General features: G+C 46.9%; 2 protein-coding genes across 2 annotated transcripts in view; one reads left to right on the forward strand and one right to left on the reverse strand.

Moving 5' to 3' along the window:
* NMT1 (N-myristoyltransferase 1) overlaps window positions 1-11,981 on the reverse strand; it is a 58,932-nt gene extending 46,951 nt beyond the window's left edge. The window contains exon 1 of the mRNA XM_068263519.1: window positions 11,797-11,981. Within this exon, the coding sequence (XP_068119620.1) occupies window positions 11,797-11,903 (107 nt within the window). The 5' untranslated portion in view covers window positions 11,904-11,981. The remainder of the gene's footprint in view (window positions 1-11,796) is intronic.
* Window positions 11,982-12,142: 161 nt separating this feature from the next.
* DCAKD (dephospho-CoA kinase domain containing) overlaps window positions 12,143-18,720 on the forward strand; it is a 70,725-nt gene continuing 64,147 nt past the window's right edge. Inside the window, exon 1 of the mRNA XM_068263521.1 lies at window positions 12,143-12,366. The gene's annotated coding sequence lies outside the window, so the exon portion shown is untranslated. The remainder of the gene's footprint in view (window positions 12,367-18,720) is intronic.

Raw genomic sequence — 18,720 nt, forward strand, 5'->3', positions numbered from 1 at the left:
GCAAATGACTCCTCACACCCTGGCCACCGCTACTTCAGCATTCTGCCCTTGGGCCGGAGGCTACGAGCCATCCCCACTAAGACCACGAGACACAGGAACTTGTTCTTCCCCTTGCCAGTCAACCTCCTAAACTCCCTCCACGTTCTACCATCAAAGCGAGCTTCAACGAGCGGCGAGGCCGGCGGCGCTACGGCTGAACAGCAGACCAGCCCACAAGACTGACTATTGACACCGTAGGGATACACTAGGATTGTGATGTGTTTTTTTTTTTTTACAATGTTCTGTGTGAATCTGATATCTGCTGTGCCTCCTCTTTCTCTGCACTTCTTTCTCCTATGTACTCTTCCTGAGCCATTGTATTGTGCCAAAAACAATTCCGGGCATGTCACCTCATGCTTGGCGAAATAAATGATTCTGATTCTGATCAGGGCCTTAACAACATGCCTGCCCCACAATGGAGATTATATACTCTGCATTGGAGGGACACCTCTGACATACTAGCTACTAGCTGTCCTGCCAGACAGTGGTATTTCCTGGAACATGGAGGAAGAAAAACTGTTGGTGTGCTTGACTCAAACACACTGACATTCTCTAAGCACACAGGCTCTGGTCATACAGTACAGCCAATATGCATAATGAACAGAGGAAGCAGTGACCTGATATAGCTGATAACTTGCTTTCTATGAAATGCAGAACTATGAGAAAGTGTCATGATCTGCCCTTTGTATGAGAGGCAGCATGTCACAGCACAACAGCTGCCACACACAGTCACCAGAGACTTCCACATTGGCAGAGCACCTGTTCAGGCCAACCCCTCTCTGTAACACCTGCTGCTGTAATGGTGTGTAATGAGCAGAGCAATGCACAGCTAAGCACTCCACAATAGCATCATTATAAGATGATGAATGGCTGAGGTAACACAAGACCTCCTAATGTGGCAAAGCATCTGAACATATTTTTTTTTCCAACAGCAGCCAAAAGCAAACTCCATTTCCAGCTTATCAGATTACAAAGCATGTCTAAGTAATAAGTAGTTACCGCAGCACCCCACAAACACCAAGATCAATCCTTTCAATTTCCAGCCGAAATCAGTGAAAAAGGAATCCATCAGGTATGCTGGAAAAATCTTGGTCATGAGGGCGCAGTTGGGCCAATCGCTGGGAACGGCGTTCAATACCCAATGATTGATAGACTTCCGGCCAGTATTTGATACTCGGATGAAAATCTGACACCAAGAGCATCCCCAATCGCACGCATCAATCGGACATGCTGCAAGATCTCAGGCTGTCGTGGTCGACTGGTTGCGCGGTCGTAAACTGTGAGCGATATGGCAAAATGTGCCCTCACCGGTGCAGTATACTTTACCTGTCTGTGTCCGCCATCTCTGGGCTCTGTCTGCAATCTGCATACAAGTGCCGGACGGCAATTTACATTAGGTGGGGACGGCGCAGAGGGACTCTGCCAATTCACAAGAGATTTCATGCTGAAATCGTGAATCAGCCTTTGGTGTATGGGCACCCGACAGATCTCTCTCTAATCAGATTCGATCAGAGAGATTTGTCTCTTTATCTACCTAATGGTTAATCTGGCCATACATTGAGTAGTGTATAGCAAGCTTAAAGGGACTCCGAGCAGTGCAGAAACTATGGAAAGATGCATATCATTTTAAAGCTCTCTTTCTCCTCTTTCCAATGATATATAAACCGCCGCCCTGCACCTTTTAGTTTTCACTATTTTCGCGATTGAAATTGCTGTGGCCGCGATTTCAATCGCAAAAATAAAGAAAACTAAAAGGCGTAGGGCAACGATTTAGGTGTCGCCAGAAAGAGGAGAAAGAGCTTTAAAATGATATCCATCTTTCCATAGTTACATTGTATTACACAGGCCGACTTTTTCTGCTGAATGGAGCTGCTGACACTGGGGAAAGTGTCGGCCTGTGTAATACAATGTAACTAGGGAAAGATGGATATCATTTTAAAGCTCTCTTTCTCCTCTTTCTGGCGACACCTAAATCATCGCTCTACGCCTCTTAGTTTTCTTTATTTTCGCGATAGAAATCGCGGCCGCAGCAATTTCAATCGCGAAAATAGCGAAAACTAAAAGACGTAGGGCGGCGGTTTATATATCATTCGAAAGAGGAGAAAGAGAGCTTTAAAATGATATGCATCTTTCCATAGTTTTTGCACTGCTCGGAGTCCCTTTAACCACCCTGGCGTTCTGATTAAATCGCCAGGGTGGCTGCGGGAGGGTTTTTTTTAAATTAAAAAAAAAAAAACTATTTCATGCAGCCAACTGAAAGTTGGCTGCATGAAAGCCCACTAGAGGGCGCTCCGGAGGCGTTCTTCCGATCGCCTCCGGCGGCCAGAAGTAACACGGAAGGCCGCAATAAGCGGCCTTCCGTGTTTCGCTTACCTCGTCGCCATGGCGACGAGCGGAGTGACGTCATGGACGTCAGCCGACGTCCTGACGTCAGCCGCCTCCGATCAAGCCCTTAGCGCTGGCCGGAACTGTTTGTTCCGGCTACGCTGGGCTCGGGCGGCTGGGGGGACCCTCTTTCGTCGCTGCACGCGGCGGATTGCCGCAGCGGCGATCAGGCAGCACACGCGGCTGGCAAAGTGCTGGCTGCGTGTGCTGCTTTTTATTTCATTAAAATCGGCCCAGCAGGGCCTGAGCGGCAGCCTCTGGCGGTGTTGGACGAGCTGAGCTCGTCCAGACCGCTCAGCTGATTAATAGCGACTAGACCTTAGTGGGGAAAAAAAAAAAAAAAAAAACCCGCAATGAACTGTAACAATGTATCATATGTGATGTTTCATTTCAGTGACAAAAATTGTCACAAGTTTAGCCTTTGCGTTGTTGGAGGAAATGAGACTTAAAGAGAAACCGTAACCAAGAATTGAACTTCATCCCAATCAGTAGCAGATACCTCCGTTTACATGAGAAATCTATTCCTTTTTTACAAACTCATCATCATCAGTGGGCTCTGTATGGCTGATGTTGTGGTGGAACCCCTCCCACAAGAAACTGAGGACCATGGTCCTAGCAGTTTCCAGTCCGTGAACCTCGTTGCATTGTGGGAAATAGCTTTTTACAGTGGTTTTCAACTACCAAAAAAAAAAAAAAAAAAAAAAAAAAGCAAGCAGCAGATACTTCCACTGACATCACCTGCCAGCAGTAAAAATGTCACCATGTGATAAATGTCAGAATGTAAATCAGGGAGAGGTAAGCTTTTACAATGGGTAAACACTGACTAAATCATCCTATAATATAACCTCCCTGCGTTGCTGCATCCAGCTGTCCGTGTCCGTTATTTGCCTACTGCGCATGTGCAGCTGGACGGGACCAGGGAGCAAGGCGGGCGAGAGTGGTGGGCGGGCAAGCGAGGTGGGTGCGCGATGGGCGCACACTGACGGTGGCAGGAAAAATACCTAGAGCCTGTTCTTAAACGGGCTTGGGTCTACTAGTTCATACATAATTACTGTAAAAATGAAGCAGACATCTGCAACATGCCATCCATAATATTTCTGCATCAGAAAAATTGCGTTTAGTGGAAATAGGCCCATAGGCATTGATTGGAGTCAGTTCTTCTCCATCCAGAATCAGCATGCAATGGCAAACATGCCCTTACAGAAGTGAATTCTGTAACGTTTGTTAGTGCATTCGCAGTATAAACAAAGGATGACTGTTCTACCAAGTCTCTCTCTCTTTTTATTTGCACCAACACGGCTGCAGTCATTTTATTTACTGTGTTATCTTCAAACAACGAAGCACATGAACATGTCTACACCTGACCGGATGTTTACCATGAACTTAGTGAAAATGTGCTTCTCAGAGAGAAGGCTGTAAACACACAGAGCGCTTTCTTGTGCTTTTCTGACCATCAGTGTGTTCTGAGCATTTTTTTAAAAAATGCTCCCATTGGATTGCCAATTGCGGTAAAAATAGCCAAAATCACAACAAAACAAAAATCGCAATCATAGCAAATTTATCACGAAGCATTTTGTTTTTTTTAACGCTCAGAAAGCACAGATGATCAGAAAAGCACAAGAAAGCACTCACAGTGTGTCTACAGTTTAAAGCGGAACTCCAGAGAAAATAATGTAATAAAACAAAGTGCTTCATTTTTACAATAATTATGTATAAATGATTTAGTCAGTGTTCGCCCATTGTAAAATCTTTTAAATCCCTGATTTACATTCTGGCATTACATGGTGACATTTTTACTGTTGGCAGGTGATGTAACTGCTGCATGCTTTTTTGGCAGTTGGAAACAGCTGTAAACAGCCATTTCCCACAGTGCAGCAAGGTTCACAGACAGTATCCTGCCAGGAATACCACGTTACTCAGAGCTTCTTGTGGGAGGGGTAAAATCATTTATACATAATTATTGTAAAAATGAAGCACCTTTTTTTAGTACATTATTTTCACTGGAGTTCCTCTTTAAGTCAGCTGTGTAGCTGATTATGCGCTCTGTTGCTATGCGGGGGTGGCGGAGGGATGACAGAGCGGTGTGTACGTGATGTCATGGGGTGGGCAAGGAGCAGTATGTACAATGGAGTTAGCAGTTGCCTGGCCAAGCGGATCACTTGCAGAGCGGCAGTCGAGGGCCTAAGGCAATCATTATCAGCCGCCTAAGACAATTTTGATCATGTGTGTTTACGAGACTTTAGTCGGGGAAAAAAAAAGAAATAAATTACCTTTCGCCTTTTTTTTTCACTTTTTCTTTTCTGCATGCAGAAGTAGGGACCCAAGTCCACACGGACTCAAGTGTGATCCCTACCTCTGGCCTCATTCACAAAGGATCATATTGGCAGTATTGTCTCGCACTCACTAATGGATGAAACCCATAGTCTCTAAGGGGAGCGCGACAGCTGAAGAGGGAGGACGCCCTCTATGCAGTATTTAACAAGGAAGAAAGCTGGCACAGCCAAAATCAATCTTTATGGGTTCCGTGTAAAAATATGGCCAACGTTTCGGAGCCGCCGATGAGCATTCACTGAAATCAGAAGCAGCTGCTGCTGATTCCAGCCAATACACACCGCTGTCAGCGAGCGTTGGAGGAGCCAGACTTCATACTTTCTATGCAGGAACTTTTGCACAGCAGCAGACAGATCTTTGCCTCCGAGCAAATATTGCCTTGATAAAGGGGTCCTACGCAGCCCCGAAACATTGGCCATATTTTTACATGGAACCAATAAAGATTGATTTTGGATGTGCCAGCTTCCTTCCTCCTTCACAAAGGAGGCTGGAGACAGTGAATTCACCACCTGACAGCTGTTGTGCACTGCCCAGGTGTTTGCTAGCCCTGCCAAAAGTCAATCAAAAGATGAACAATTTGGCATGTAAATCCTAATCTACACGATACGATTACGATTCTATTTACAATCCAAAATGTATGTCGATTGGGATTCGATTCAATTCGATTTGCCATAGCAAAACAATGGCAAATCGAATTGAATCCCGATCGGACATGTCGGATTTAATCAGATCGTAAATAGAATCGTAATCAAATCGTATCGTGTAGATGGGGCTTAATGCTATGTAAATTCTAGATAAAACTTGGCTAAGACAGTTAACAACAACTGCCTCTGCTGAGAATCCAGCATGTGTACGGTAGCCCACAGTCCCTGTGTGTGAGCGATCTGCCTGGCAGATGGACTTAGCCAAGGGCACAGTTCACCCTCTGTACCCCATCCACTGACACCCTTTGTGCACAATTCGATCAACCCTCTACTCCCCTATAGCAACAGAAAACTATGCATGTCTGAAGCTAGCAATGCGTTATTTGGTATTTATATAGCGCTGACATCTTCTGCAGCGCTGCACAAATGTACAGCGTATATACTGACGTCACTAACTGTCCCTCAGAGGAGCTCACAATCCAATCCCTCACCGAGTCCTATGTCTATGTATGTATCGTGTAGTGTATTTGTAGTCTAGGGTCAAATTTAGGGGGAAGCCAATTAAGTTTTCTGTATGGTTTTGGGGTGTGGGAGGAAACCAGAGTGCCCCGGAGGAAACCCACACAGACATGGGGAGAACATACAAACTCCTTGCAGATGTTGACATGGCTGGGATTCGAACAGGGGACCCAACGCTGCAAGGTGAGAGCGCTAACCACTAGCACAACCGTGCTGCCCCAACAGACATTGCCAAGCAGGGCATCTAACCCCAAATTTTGCCAGGCACCATACCTCATACTGAGCTAGCAGATCCACCGCACTAACGCACCACTTTGAACATACTGTTACAATATATACAATTGCATCACGTTTGCAATGTGATTACACTGTCTGCAACAATTCACCGCAACACCTCAATATTAACATAGGCTAGGTGGCATAGCAGTTAGCACTAATCGTGCAGGAAGGTTCCCCAGTTCAAACCTCTATCTGCACGATTTTGTAAGTTATCCGCATGTTTGTGTGGGTTACCTCCTAGCACTCTGATTTTCTCCAACATCCCAAAAACATACAGATAAATTTGTAAGTCCCAAGGCTACAATACATACATTACATAATACATACACATGACTATGATAGGGATAAGATTGTGAGCCCCTCTGGGCAGGGCCGGCGCTACCATAGAGGCAAAGGAGGCAGCTGCCCCAGGGCCCCAGAGCTTGTAGGGGCCCCCAGTGGCTACAAGAGGAAAAAAAAAATTCAAATCGGCCTTAAAGAGTAACTAACGACAAAACGGCCCCTGGGGGGTACTCACCTCGGGTGGGGGAAGCCTCAGGATCCTGATGAGGCTTCCCACGCCGTCCTGCGTCCCACGGGGGTCTCGCTGCAGCCCTCCGTGCAGCGGTGACGTAATATTTACCTTCCTGGCTCCCGCGCAGGCGCTCTGACAGCTGTCGGCGCCGAAGTAGGCGGAAATACCCGATCGCCGTCGGGTCTGCTCTACTGCGCAGGCGCAAGTTTCCGGCGCCTGCGCAGTAGAGCGGACCCGACGGAGATCGGGTATTTCCGTCTATTTCCGTGCCGAAAGTCGCCACAGCGCCCCCGCTGGAGCCAGCAAAGGTAAATATTGAACTGACAGTCGGCACAGTCGCCGGCTGTTCGGAGGGCTGCGGCGAGACCCCCGTGGGACAGAGGACGGCGTGGGAAGCCTCATTAGGATCCGGAGGCTTCCCCCACCCGAGGCGAGTACCCCCCAGGGGATCTTTTTAATGTTAGAGTCTCTTTAAAGTTTTTGAGAAAATAGATTTTAAAAAGTTTCAAAGGAAAAAAAATACACATTTAAAAACCTGCCGACTTTAATGGTTAATAGCAAATCCACCTTAAATGCTAGAAAGCCTAAATTTGCAGGATATGTTAAGGAGATCATTAGGAATAATAGGAAAAAACTATTTTTTAAAAAGACCTTATATAGTTTTTAAGAAAATCGATTTTAAAGTTTCGAAGGAAAAAAGTATACTTTTAAATGCGGTAAATGTCACTTTTAGTAGCAAACCTAACGGTAGTGTAATTTTACATGCATCAAAAGAAAGAGCAATAAATTTCCTGACGGGTTTCCAGGAGGCCCACACGCAGCTGCAGCACTTTGGCCAGGGATCGCTATACAGCCGCAATATGGCTGCATGAAGATCCCTGGCATTTTTTCCTATTTTCCCAATTTTTTTTTTATGTTTAGAGTGTGGGGATTTTTTTTTTTTTTTTAATGATGTGGGGTCCCCCCCTCCTGAAACTTTTTAACCCATTGTCCCCCATGCAGGCTGGGGTAGCCAGAATGTGGAGCTCCGACCGATTGGGGCTTCACACCTTGACTATACCAGCTGCAAGATTTTTTGTTCCGGGGTATATGTTGGGGGGCCACCCAGGTTTATTTTGCCCTGGGGCCCCATTGTTGCTTAAACCGGCCCTGCCTCTGGGGGACAGTTAGGTCCGGTTCACATCTGCGTTCTGAGCCAAAATAATCCGGTAAGCGGATCCGGTCTCCACTTCACAGAATCCGGATGGCTTAGTCCGTGGCCCGGTTCACATTGTGAAAACGGATCAGATCAGTTTTCACTCAGCAATACATACCTAATCTTCCATAGCAGCTGGCGGTAGAGGCTTCCTCTTCTTCCGCTGTGACTACCCAGCGTGTGATGTGACTAGTCACAAGACAAGTCATGAAGACGGAAGCCTCTACCGCCGGCTGCTACGGAAGATTAGGCATATATAAACCCTCCCGTAGCTCAGGTTCGCGGCGGCTTATGCACTTATCCCCCGTGGAACTGTCCGTTTCTACACTAGTGTGAAGAAACGTTCCGTTTCCCATTGTCCTCAATGCTGATGCATTTTTTTTGTCCGGGTCCGTTCCGCTAAGCAGAACGGTCCAGAAAATAAGGGCCTGCAGCAATTTTTAGGTCCGTGGGTTCGGAACATATCTGTGCCGACGGACGCATGTCAATGGATCCATAGTTTAACATTGGATCCTTTCACATCTGTTCCGTTTGTACAGTACACATTCTGGTTCAGATCCGGTAAAAAGCGCTAATGTGAACCGGGCCTTAGCGACAAGACAACATACTCTGTACAGCGCTGCGGAAGATGTCAGCACCAAATAAAATACTAAATAATAATACTAGCTGACATGAGTTATATAATGTACTTTGTAAAGCATACAAAAAAAATTAATAAACAGGTCTGAAAATTAAAGAACAAGCATCTCTTTAAAGGGAACCTGAAGCGAGTTAAATTATTTCATATAAACACATGATGTATCTGCAAATGAATATTACATACTAACCTCACTGTCAGTTCCTCTCAGAAGATCACCATTTTCTTCTTACAGTGATCCCTTCCAGTTCTGACAATATTTTGTCAGAACTGAAATATACCAGTTCAGTGTTCTCCCCAGGGCACCTTTTAGCCGGGTGCTCCACCCGGCTAGATTTGGTAAGCACCCGGCTGTCATCGGCTCACATCCTCCTATGCTGTAAGCAGAATTGAGCACAGAAGCGCCAGCCCTGCATTCTCTCATCTCGCTCCACCCGGCTACTTTTTCATGCCACCCGCAGGGGCGTAGCTAGGGGGGGTCGGGGTAGGACAAGTGCCCCCGGGCGCCGGGTCCCCAAGGGCGCCCAGCTGAGCTGCGGTTTTTTTTTTGTTTCTTTTGGGGAGGGGAGCAGCACAGAGAAGAGGGAGAGCTGTGCGGACGGTGGAGAAGGGGGCCATCTCCCCCCTTCCCTCACCTTAGGGTGCTCTCCCTCCCTCGCTGTCCCCTCCATTATTGTCCGGGTGGCTGGCAGCGGCGGGCGGAACTCACCTCCGTCTCGCTCCGGCGCCGGAAGTTCGGGTGCCGCAGCCGCTGCTCTGGACTAGACCAGACCGAATAGCGGCAAATCCATCCGGTGCTGCGACGAGACGGAGGTAAGTTCCGCCCGCCGCTGCCAGCCGCCTGGACATTAATGGAGGGGACAGCGAGGGAGGGAGAGCACCCTAAGGTGAGGGAAGGGGGGGGGGAGATGGCCCCCTTCTTCACCATCCGCACAGCTCTCCCTCTTCTCTGCGCTGCTCCCCTCCTGCTGGGGGGGGGGGGGGGGGGGGACCTGGCTACCTACTCTGGGGACATATAACCCTGACTACATATACTGGGCACATATACCCCTGGCTACATATACTGGGCACATATACACCTAGCTACATATACTGGGCACATATACCCCTGACTATATATACTGGGCACATATTATACCCCTGGCTACATATACTGGGCGCATATTATACCCCTGGCTACATATACTGGGCATATATTATACCCCTGGCTACATATACTGGGCATATATACCCCTGGCTACATATACCGCTGGCTACATATACTGGGCACATATACCCCTGACTATATACTGTATACTGGGCACATATTATACCCCTGGCTACATATACTGGGCACATATACCCCTGACTACATATACTGGGGACATATACTCCCCACTACATATACTGGGCACATATACACCTGGCTACATATACTGAGCACATATACCCCGGACTATATATACTGGGGACATATACCCCTGACTACATATACTGGGGACATATACCCCTGACTACATATACTGGGGACATATACCCCTGACTACATATACTGAGAGAACATATACACCTGCCTACATATACTGGGCATATATACCCCTGCCTACATATACTGGGCACATATACCCCTGACTACATATACTGGGCACATATACCCCTGGCTACATATACTGGGCACATATACCTCTGGCTACATATACTGGGGACATATACCCCTGGCTACATATACTGGGCACATATACCCCTGGCTACCTGTTCTGTGAACATCTCTACCACTGGCTACCTGTTCTGGGGACATCTATACCGCTGGCCACCTATTCTGGGGACATCTACACTGCTGGCCACCTATTCTGGTGACACCTATAGACCTGGGTCTACCTATTTTGGGGGAACCACTGCTGTCAGATTGAGTGTATTTTGGGGAACTGCTGCCAGGTGAGAGGTGTCTACCATATTAAGGGGGCATTCTGCCTATTTATGTGAAATGCTGTCTAATTATGTGCCTCATGACTGCTGAATTTGTCTTATTGGGGGCCTCATGGTTACTGAATTTGTCTTGTTGGGGGCCTCATGATTTGTTGGGGGCCTCAAGATCGCTGAATTTGCCTTGTTGGGGGCCTCATGATTGCTGAATTTGTCTTGTTGGGGGCCTCATGATTGCTAAATTTGTCTTGTTGGGGGCCTCATAATTGCTGAGTTGGTCATGTTGGGGGCCTCATATTTGCTCATGATTGCTGAATTTGTCTTGATGGGGGGGGCTCATGATTGCTGAATTTGTCTTGGAACATGCTGGAAGGTACATACTGAGGGAGGGTGGGTGAGCGTGATCCTGCTAATCTCCGTGTACATTTGGCTCCACCCATAACCACGCCCACGTTTATTATGTGGCGCAGCCTTCACCTTAGGGGGCGCATTGATAGTCTTTGTCCCCGGGCGCTGAAAGCCCTAGCTACGCCTCTGGGCCCACCCGGCTGGAATAAAAATTCTGGGAAGAACACTGCAGTTGCTGTCAGTTAGATATCAGCAGCCGTCAGTTACAACTGAATGTGCAAGGTAATGTCCATGTTTGCCTATGGCTCAAGTTGGTGATATTACAGTTTAACAGTTTGCTGACCAGGAAGCTGTTAGGGGGTAATGGCCATTTTTAAAATGGCCATTACCCCCTGATCACAGTGGACAAACGGGTCGCAGGAGAGGAGAAAGAGATTGAGGAGTAGACTACACAGGAGGCAAGTATGACCTGTGTATTAATTTTAATTTTTATTTTCAGTTCAGGTTCTCTTTAAGAAACTGGATTATAAGCCAGGAAACACTTCCAGGATCAATGCTCCAAACGTGTCCCTAGAAGCCAGAGGCTACCAGACGTTAACAATGGCTGTTGAACGGTAGTGGTGAGGGAGGTAGTATGGGGAGTGACATTAGCACTTGTCAGCCATAATAATGATGACAGGTATTAGCTGTCTAATCTTCCTAGATCGGCTAAAGCCCAACAGGAATAAACCAGTTGACTGCTGTCTCTTGTCCACTCCACTGATGATAACTGGGTGTATTTAGGCTCTATTTCAAACACGTACATTAATAGGAAGCTTTTCATTTCCACTTATACACTGAATGAGGAAGGGCAGCAAAACCAGCCAATCAGACAAGGGATTTCTGCCCGACCAGCCAATCAGGGTGTAAGGAGGGCGGGACATAGGGCGCTCCAGGGCACGGCGTGCGGCAATGACAGTGCAGAAGGGCATCCTAAACGCGCCACGTTCTCAGCACACATTACCCCGCTTTGAAGCTGTGCTCCTCATTCTCGCAGTCACTGCAATGTCCGTGTCCGTTCTCCTCCTCTCCCGGCCGCTCACCCGTTGCTGTCTCACTCTGGTCCGCCATCTTTAAGCCCAAAGCCGGGTTACGGGCAGGGCGAGCGCCGCTATTGGCTGCCTGCCGCAAGGCACGCCGGGTGTTGTAGTGAGGGACGCTGCGCGCAGTCTTGTTGTAAGGCAAACACAACTATAAGTCCCAGAATGCCTCCCGAGCGTGGAAACCATAGAGACAAGGAGCGGGGAGCTCGAGAGGCATGCTGGGAGTTGTAGTCCGGACTCTTGTGCACACCCTGGTGTTGCTTATTGGCCAAGCTCTTGTCAGGCAGGAGTTGCTGACAGAGGTAGGAAATCAGGAGGAAGAAGATGTACCATGTGACGTCATCTGCCCTCAGTTGTAAGGAAGATGCGAATCTCCACAGACGTAGGGAGATGATTTATATTACCAAAGACTGTGGCTTTTACTAGCTAGCTATTCGATGGGAGACTGTTGATCTGATTGGCACGATTTCTTTTTTCTTCAGAGGCCAATGGTAAAAGTTTGAACATTAGTATAACTTGTTGCTCATCATTATGTTGAATTGAAACAATGTATCCAATGTGAAACTATGTGTCCAAGTTACACAGGAAGCAGAATTGTGCAAAGTAACAACATATGAAGCAATGACAAGACACCTTCATGGGGAAATAGGGTGGGACATGAGTATCTGGAGGTGCTGAGTTCCTATATCCTGTGTTCAGGATCTGCAAGCAGCAGAGCTCATTCATTGGCTACTTGAAAGTGGATCCGAGATAAACTTTTACTAGTTGCATAATTGTGTTCCTTTCATGTAGTTTATAGGGCATTCCTCAAGCCAAATACATTTTTTGTTTTGTTGTAATACTCTTAATTCCATATAAACTAAACAAGCCTCGCCCACAGCTCTTTTTGTGCCTTGGCACTGTAGCAAGGGCTTATGGGAGCTCAGTCTGGGCAGGAGGAGGTTACTAGCCATTGATTTCAGAGGAGAGGGGACTGAATATACACACATACAAGTTAATAGCATCTCCAGCTCTCAGCCTGTGACAAACAGAACATGGCTGCCCTCATTGTATCCACAGGAATAAATAATCATAAACTATTGAAGCTGTTTGTAGCTAGATTTGCTGTGTAAACTATCTAAACTTTAGATAAGATAATACAATACAATAACATTTGTGAAGCAATTTTCTCCCATAGGACTCAAAGCGCATAGTTGTGTTTCAGATCAATACAGGGTTGCAGGCTGGACTGTGTTACAGAGGAGATAGTCAGGTGTTCATAAATGCAAGACTGAAGAGGTAGGTTTTCAGTTTAGACTTAAATGCTTCCAGGGATGGAGCTGTCCTGATTGGGTGTGGCAGAAAGTTCCAAAGTTTAGGGGCAGCATGACAGAAGGCTCTGTCTCCAAAGGTTTTGAGGTGGACTCTGGGGGTGACCATGGTGTTACATCCTTTTGATCTAAGATTGTGGGGGGTGTGATACAGTTGCAGCAACTCCTTCAGGTATCCAGGGCCCAGATTGTGCAAGGATTTGAATGTCAGTAAGCCAATCTTAAACAAAATTCTCCATTTTATCGGTAGCCAGTGGAGTGAGCTCAGGGTTGGTGTTATGTGGCAATGGCGGGGTTGGCTCGTTAACAGCCTTGCGGCGGCATTCTGTACTAATTGCAGGCAGTGCAGGTCTTTCTTATGAAGGCCAGTATAGAGGACATTGCAGTAGTCTAACCTTGATGTGATGAAGGCATGAACTAGGATTGGAAGATCCCCTGAAGGAATGAGGTGTTTAATCTTTGCAATATTCCTTAGGTGAAAGAAGGAATGTTTCACAACAGCTGAGATTTGATTCCTGAAGCTTAATTTCCCATCAATCAGTACTCCCAGGCTGCGCACACGGTCTGAGTTGTTCAGGTCTGCGCTCCCTATCCTTAGTGGTGCTGCACGCAGTCTGAGCTGTTCAGGTCAGAGCTTCCTATCCTTGGCGGTGTTGGTTGAGACTGGGGCTGCTTTGCTGTCGAGCCCTGACTTTTGATAACAAGAACCTCAGTTTTGTCAGCATTAAGTTTTAGCCAGTTATTATTCATCCACTCCCGAAGCTCAGCTAAACATGCATTTATCTGTGGAGTAGGGTCTGTGACGCCAGGTTTGAATGACAAATATAGCCGGATGTCATCAGCGTAGCAATGATATGTCAGGCCATGTTTTTGTATGATTTCTCCAAGTGGCAGCATGTATATGGTGAAAAGTAAAGGGGAAAATATCGTGCCCTGGGGTACACCATATTTTAGTGGTACAGGGTTGGAGAGGAAGGGCACTAAGGCTACCCTTTGTATTCTGCCAGCCAGGAAGGAGTTGAACCACCGGAGAACAATGCCATCTATGCCACAGTACTCTTGTAGCCTGTTGAGCAAGATTTCATGTTCAACTGTGTCAAAAGCCGCTGAGAGGTCGAGCAAAATCAGGATGGAACATTGACCCTTGTCTCTTGCCATGAGCAGATCATTGCAAATCTGGGTGTGGGCTGTTTCACAGCTGTGATATTTCCTGAAGCCAGATTGAAGAGGGTCAAGGATGCTGTTTCTGGAGAGCCTGGCTTCAAGTTGGAAGTAGACAGCCTTTTCAATAATTTTCCCCAGAAAGGGGAGGTTTGAGACGGGTCTGTAGCTATTTAAAGCATCTGGGTCCAAGGATGTATATAGACAAGTTACTTGTTATAGTTAGTTTTTCATCTCGGATCGGCTTGAAGTTCTTGAAGTGAAAAAAAGTGCCCAGACCGGCTGCTCAACTTAGGAGGGCTTTTTCTGAAAAGAGCAGAGTGGGTCTGGTGTGTTTACGCAAGCTGTCTGCAAGCCCTTTTATGGGGGGTCCCAGCACTGGAACGGCCCTGCTGAGGAGGATTGGTGAAGCCTCGTTAAGATCCAGAGGTTTTTCTCTCTCCAGAGGTGAGTATAAAATACTGCATTGCAAATCTCACAGGTCTGCTTTGAGGCCTCTCCATGGCATTGGATCTGAGCATGGCTGTTGCCTGTCCTCCGACTCGACATGAGACTTTTTTTTTCAGCTGCCGGTGGGAAAGAGCCCTATAGGGAGACCTAACTTACTTTATATGCTTGCCTGAGCAGTTTTTTAAGGGTATTTTTAAAGAGTACCTGCAGGGAAAAAGTGCCCTAAATGGGTACTCTCCTCAATATAGGGTAGCCTCTAGATAATCCATAGGTGTCCCCCGTCCTCCACTGGCCTGTTTCAGTACTGTGTCTTCCAGAAAACCGTCAAGTGCTCATGCATGCCCAGTAGCACAGACCCTATTGGGCTCAGCTTTTTCCACCGAAGTCTGAGCAAGTCCATGCTATGGGGCAGTGTGGGTGTGCGCGTTCTCCTATGGGAGCATTGCATGTGTGCGCGTGATGGAATCTATAAAGATTGAGGCTAGATTCACAGTGGGACGTTGCGTTGTGATACACAAACTTACAAAGCAACGTGCCCAAAAAGTGGCAACGCAGCGTTACCGTCGCATACAGCAGATACAGTAAAAAATACAGGCAATGAAAAGTATGCTTCCAAGTCATTACTGAGCATGTGCAAACAGTCTAACGCAGCTAATATCGTGTATAACGCACTGCATGCAGTACTTTTACTTACCGTGCAGCGTTAGACACCAACGCAACGTGTGCACTGTGAACAGGTCATTGATTTTTCATTGCAGTGAGTTATTCTGCGTTAAATGCTGTTTTAATGTGCGACTTTAACGTCCCACTGCGAACTTAGCCTTAGGGGATTACTGGTAATACATAATTCATGCATGGTATGTAACCCCGACATGTCTTCACGGTTCTGATCACATGATATGACGTGACTGGGATCCAGGAGACCATGTGAGCATTATAGCGCCACCCGATGGTGGAAGATGCAAGAGTCTCTCCCACCACCGGATGTCGCTGTAACACTGACATGGTCTACTGGATCCAGATCACATGTCATATCGATGTGATTGGGACCCAGAAGACCTGTCGCAGGTGGAGGAAGAGAAGTCCGAAAGAGATAACTATACCTGCTCCCTGGCGCCTGTACTAGGCTTTGCCGGCAAAGATTTACATTGCACAGCCGTCTTCAATCAAAAAAATTAGTTTGAAGCTGCTAATGTGTTAAAGTGAACCCGAGGTGAGAGTGATGTGGAGGCTGCCATATTTATTTACTTGTAAACAATACTAGTTGCCTGACAGTCCTGCTGATCTATTTGGCTGCAGTAGTGAACTGAATTACACCAGAAACAAGCATGCAGCTAATCTTGTCAGTTCTGACAATATTGTCAGAAACCCCCGACCTGCTCCATGCTTGTTCAGGGTCTTTGGTTGAAAATATTAGAGGCAGAGGACCAGCACGGCAGCCAGGCAGCTGGTATTGCTTTAAAAGGAAATAAATATGTCAGCCTCCATATTATTCTCACCTCGAGTTCCCTTTAAGACAGAGTTCATGGTACGTATATAGAGTGGGGGTATAGTGCTAGGCCTATTTTTAACATTCAGGCTGGTTTTACACCTGGCCTTTGTGGTGCAATGCTCCGCCCACATCGCACTACAACGCAAATTATTTACATTCATATGATTGCGACAGAGTGTGCCAACAGGATCATATGCATAGCGCTGCCCCGTGCATGGTCTTCGGTGCCCAGTGATGTACTCCCTGCTGGATAGGAAGTACGTCACTGGGATTCCCGGTTTCCTCGTCATATTTGAGTTGTTGCACGCCGCACAACCCTCGCCAACATATTTACATTTTCTGCGTTGCCCATTTACACAGTCATGTCACTAACTGTCCCTTAGAGGTGCTCACACTCTAAACCTTACCAATGCCATAGCCTAAGGCCTTGATCACAGTGGAGCAGTGTAAGGGCCCTTTTCCACTGGCTGCGATTCGATTTAAAAAGTGGATTGCAGCCGTTTTTCGAATCGCTAGAGTAACATGTTAATTGCGGTGCTTATTTTCCACTATGGCGCTTCGATCGCAATTCGTTTTTCGGCGAAACGATCGCCGTCCAGCGTGATTCTCAGCGTGATCGCGTTACATTCCCGACGGCGGAATGCGAACAGTGAAAAAAGGAGCTTGCATGATCACAAGCACAGGTGATTTGCGCTTGTGATCGCGCTTGCTAGTGGAAAAGGACCCCAAATGGCTGCTTTGTAATGTGGCTTTAACCACTGCAATGCACCAGCTATGTGAGCGTACTACATGCAGAGTGTTACCGCTAAAGAGAGTCTGAAGCCATAAAAATTACCTGTATTTACTGGCCAGTTATCTGAAGCATTAACCTCCCTAGCGGTATGATAAGTGCGGCTGCGCGGCCGCGGGAGGTGTGGAGATATATTGAGGTGCTGATGATATTAGGGAGTACAGAAACATATTCTATCATTTTTATGTCTGCTGTATATCTTTCAGAGGTGGATGTCAGCCAGTATGGCTTGAAGATATTGGCAGCCAAGGTCGGATTTGTACTTTTTACTGCCCTAGGCCAACTATCACCAGCCGCCCCATGACCAACAGCACAATGGTCAATCTCTGCCCTCTTTAAAGTGAAGTAGTGAAGCGGAACTAATTTTTTTTAAACTCGTGTACCCATTTTTAGGTGCAAGGGTAGTTGTTTTAGATCCCATACCTACCCGATTCCTCAGTGTGATTACAGCAGAGCACTGAACAAACCCAGTCTCCTCATTCCTAGTTTTTCTAATGACGCATCAGCCACATATATCCATTGGCCTGAACACTGTCTGTAACGAGTCACTGTGACGACAGCGTGTTCAGGCCAATGGAAAAGCTGCACAGATCAGATCTATTTGTGTGACGAGTCAGCTGCGTCACTAGGAAGGAGGCAGGGAGGAGCAGGAGTGTACTGTGCTGTAATCACACTGAGGAATTAGCCAGGTAGTTATTAGTTTATCTTGCTATAGACATCTCACTTTAAATGTTGCCCCTTGCTGCAGGAAAAATACCCCTCTACACACAGAGAGAGTCATGGGCCGTAGTGTATTACCATTACACAGCCTATGTCCATCCCAGCCTTACTTATAAAGGAATACTGTCACAGGAGCCCTCGTGGCTGACCGCACTTAGCCTTCTAAACGGTGCCAGCGCACAGATCGTGCGAACTCTGGTCGCAGTCAATGCGCAGGAACCGTTAAGAATTAGCCGCAGACAACTCAGAAGGGAGCCTGTGAGACACGGGTGATTACAACGTCACCTACTGGTTCAGAGTAAACTGCCACCACCGCGGTTACTATGGGACCGTGGGGCCCACTAACTGACTGACTAATCCTGCGAATAAAACGGTTAAACACACGATATTCTGTCTAGCTAACAACAAACAAACAGTAGCGTATCTTCAGAGACCCGAGATCATTTCTGTGTGTGCTGATAAGCAGGGTAGCGAAACAGTGAATGACTTGGGGAAAGTCGTTTATTCACGCAATATAAATAATTAATATATACAGACAATTATGAAAATCAACAATTATGAAAACAGTAATAGCCAGTATGAAAAATAAAAGAAGGGAGAAAATTACTTAGTTCCTGGAAAGATGTCCTTATTGTGGGAAGAATCATAAAGTCCTTGGTTTCAAAGTCCAGAGTTCAGACCAGGTGGATACCAGCATATCCTCAAGCTGGCATCTGATGAGTGCAAGATGGTTCAGTGTGGAGGACACTGAGTTTTGGGTCCTCTGCCATTCTTATGCCCCTGAGTCAGTAGGAGGGAGTGAGGGCGGGGAGCCACACACCCCCTTAGAGGATGAGATGAGCCCTCCCCTTATCCTGGGGGCTAGAAATCATATCTACCCATATATGGGCTCCATCTCACAGAACCGTACAGGTCAGGGCAG

The sequence above is a fragment of the Hyperolius riggenbachi genome, chromosome 12 (genome assembly GCF_040937935.1).
Source record: "Hyperolius riggenbachi isolate aHypRig1 chromosome 12, aHypRig1.pri, whole genome shotgun sequence".
NCBI lineage: Eukaryota > Metazoa > Chordata > Amphibia > Anura > Hyperoliidae > Hyperolius > Hyperolius riggenbachi.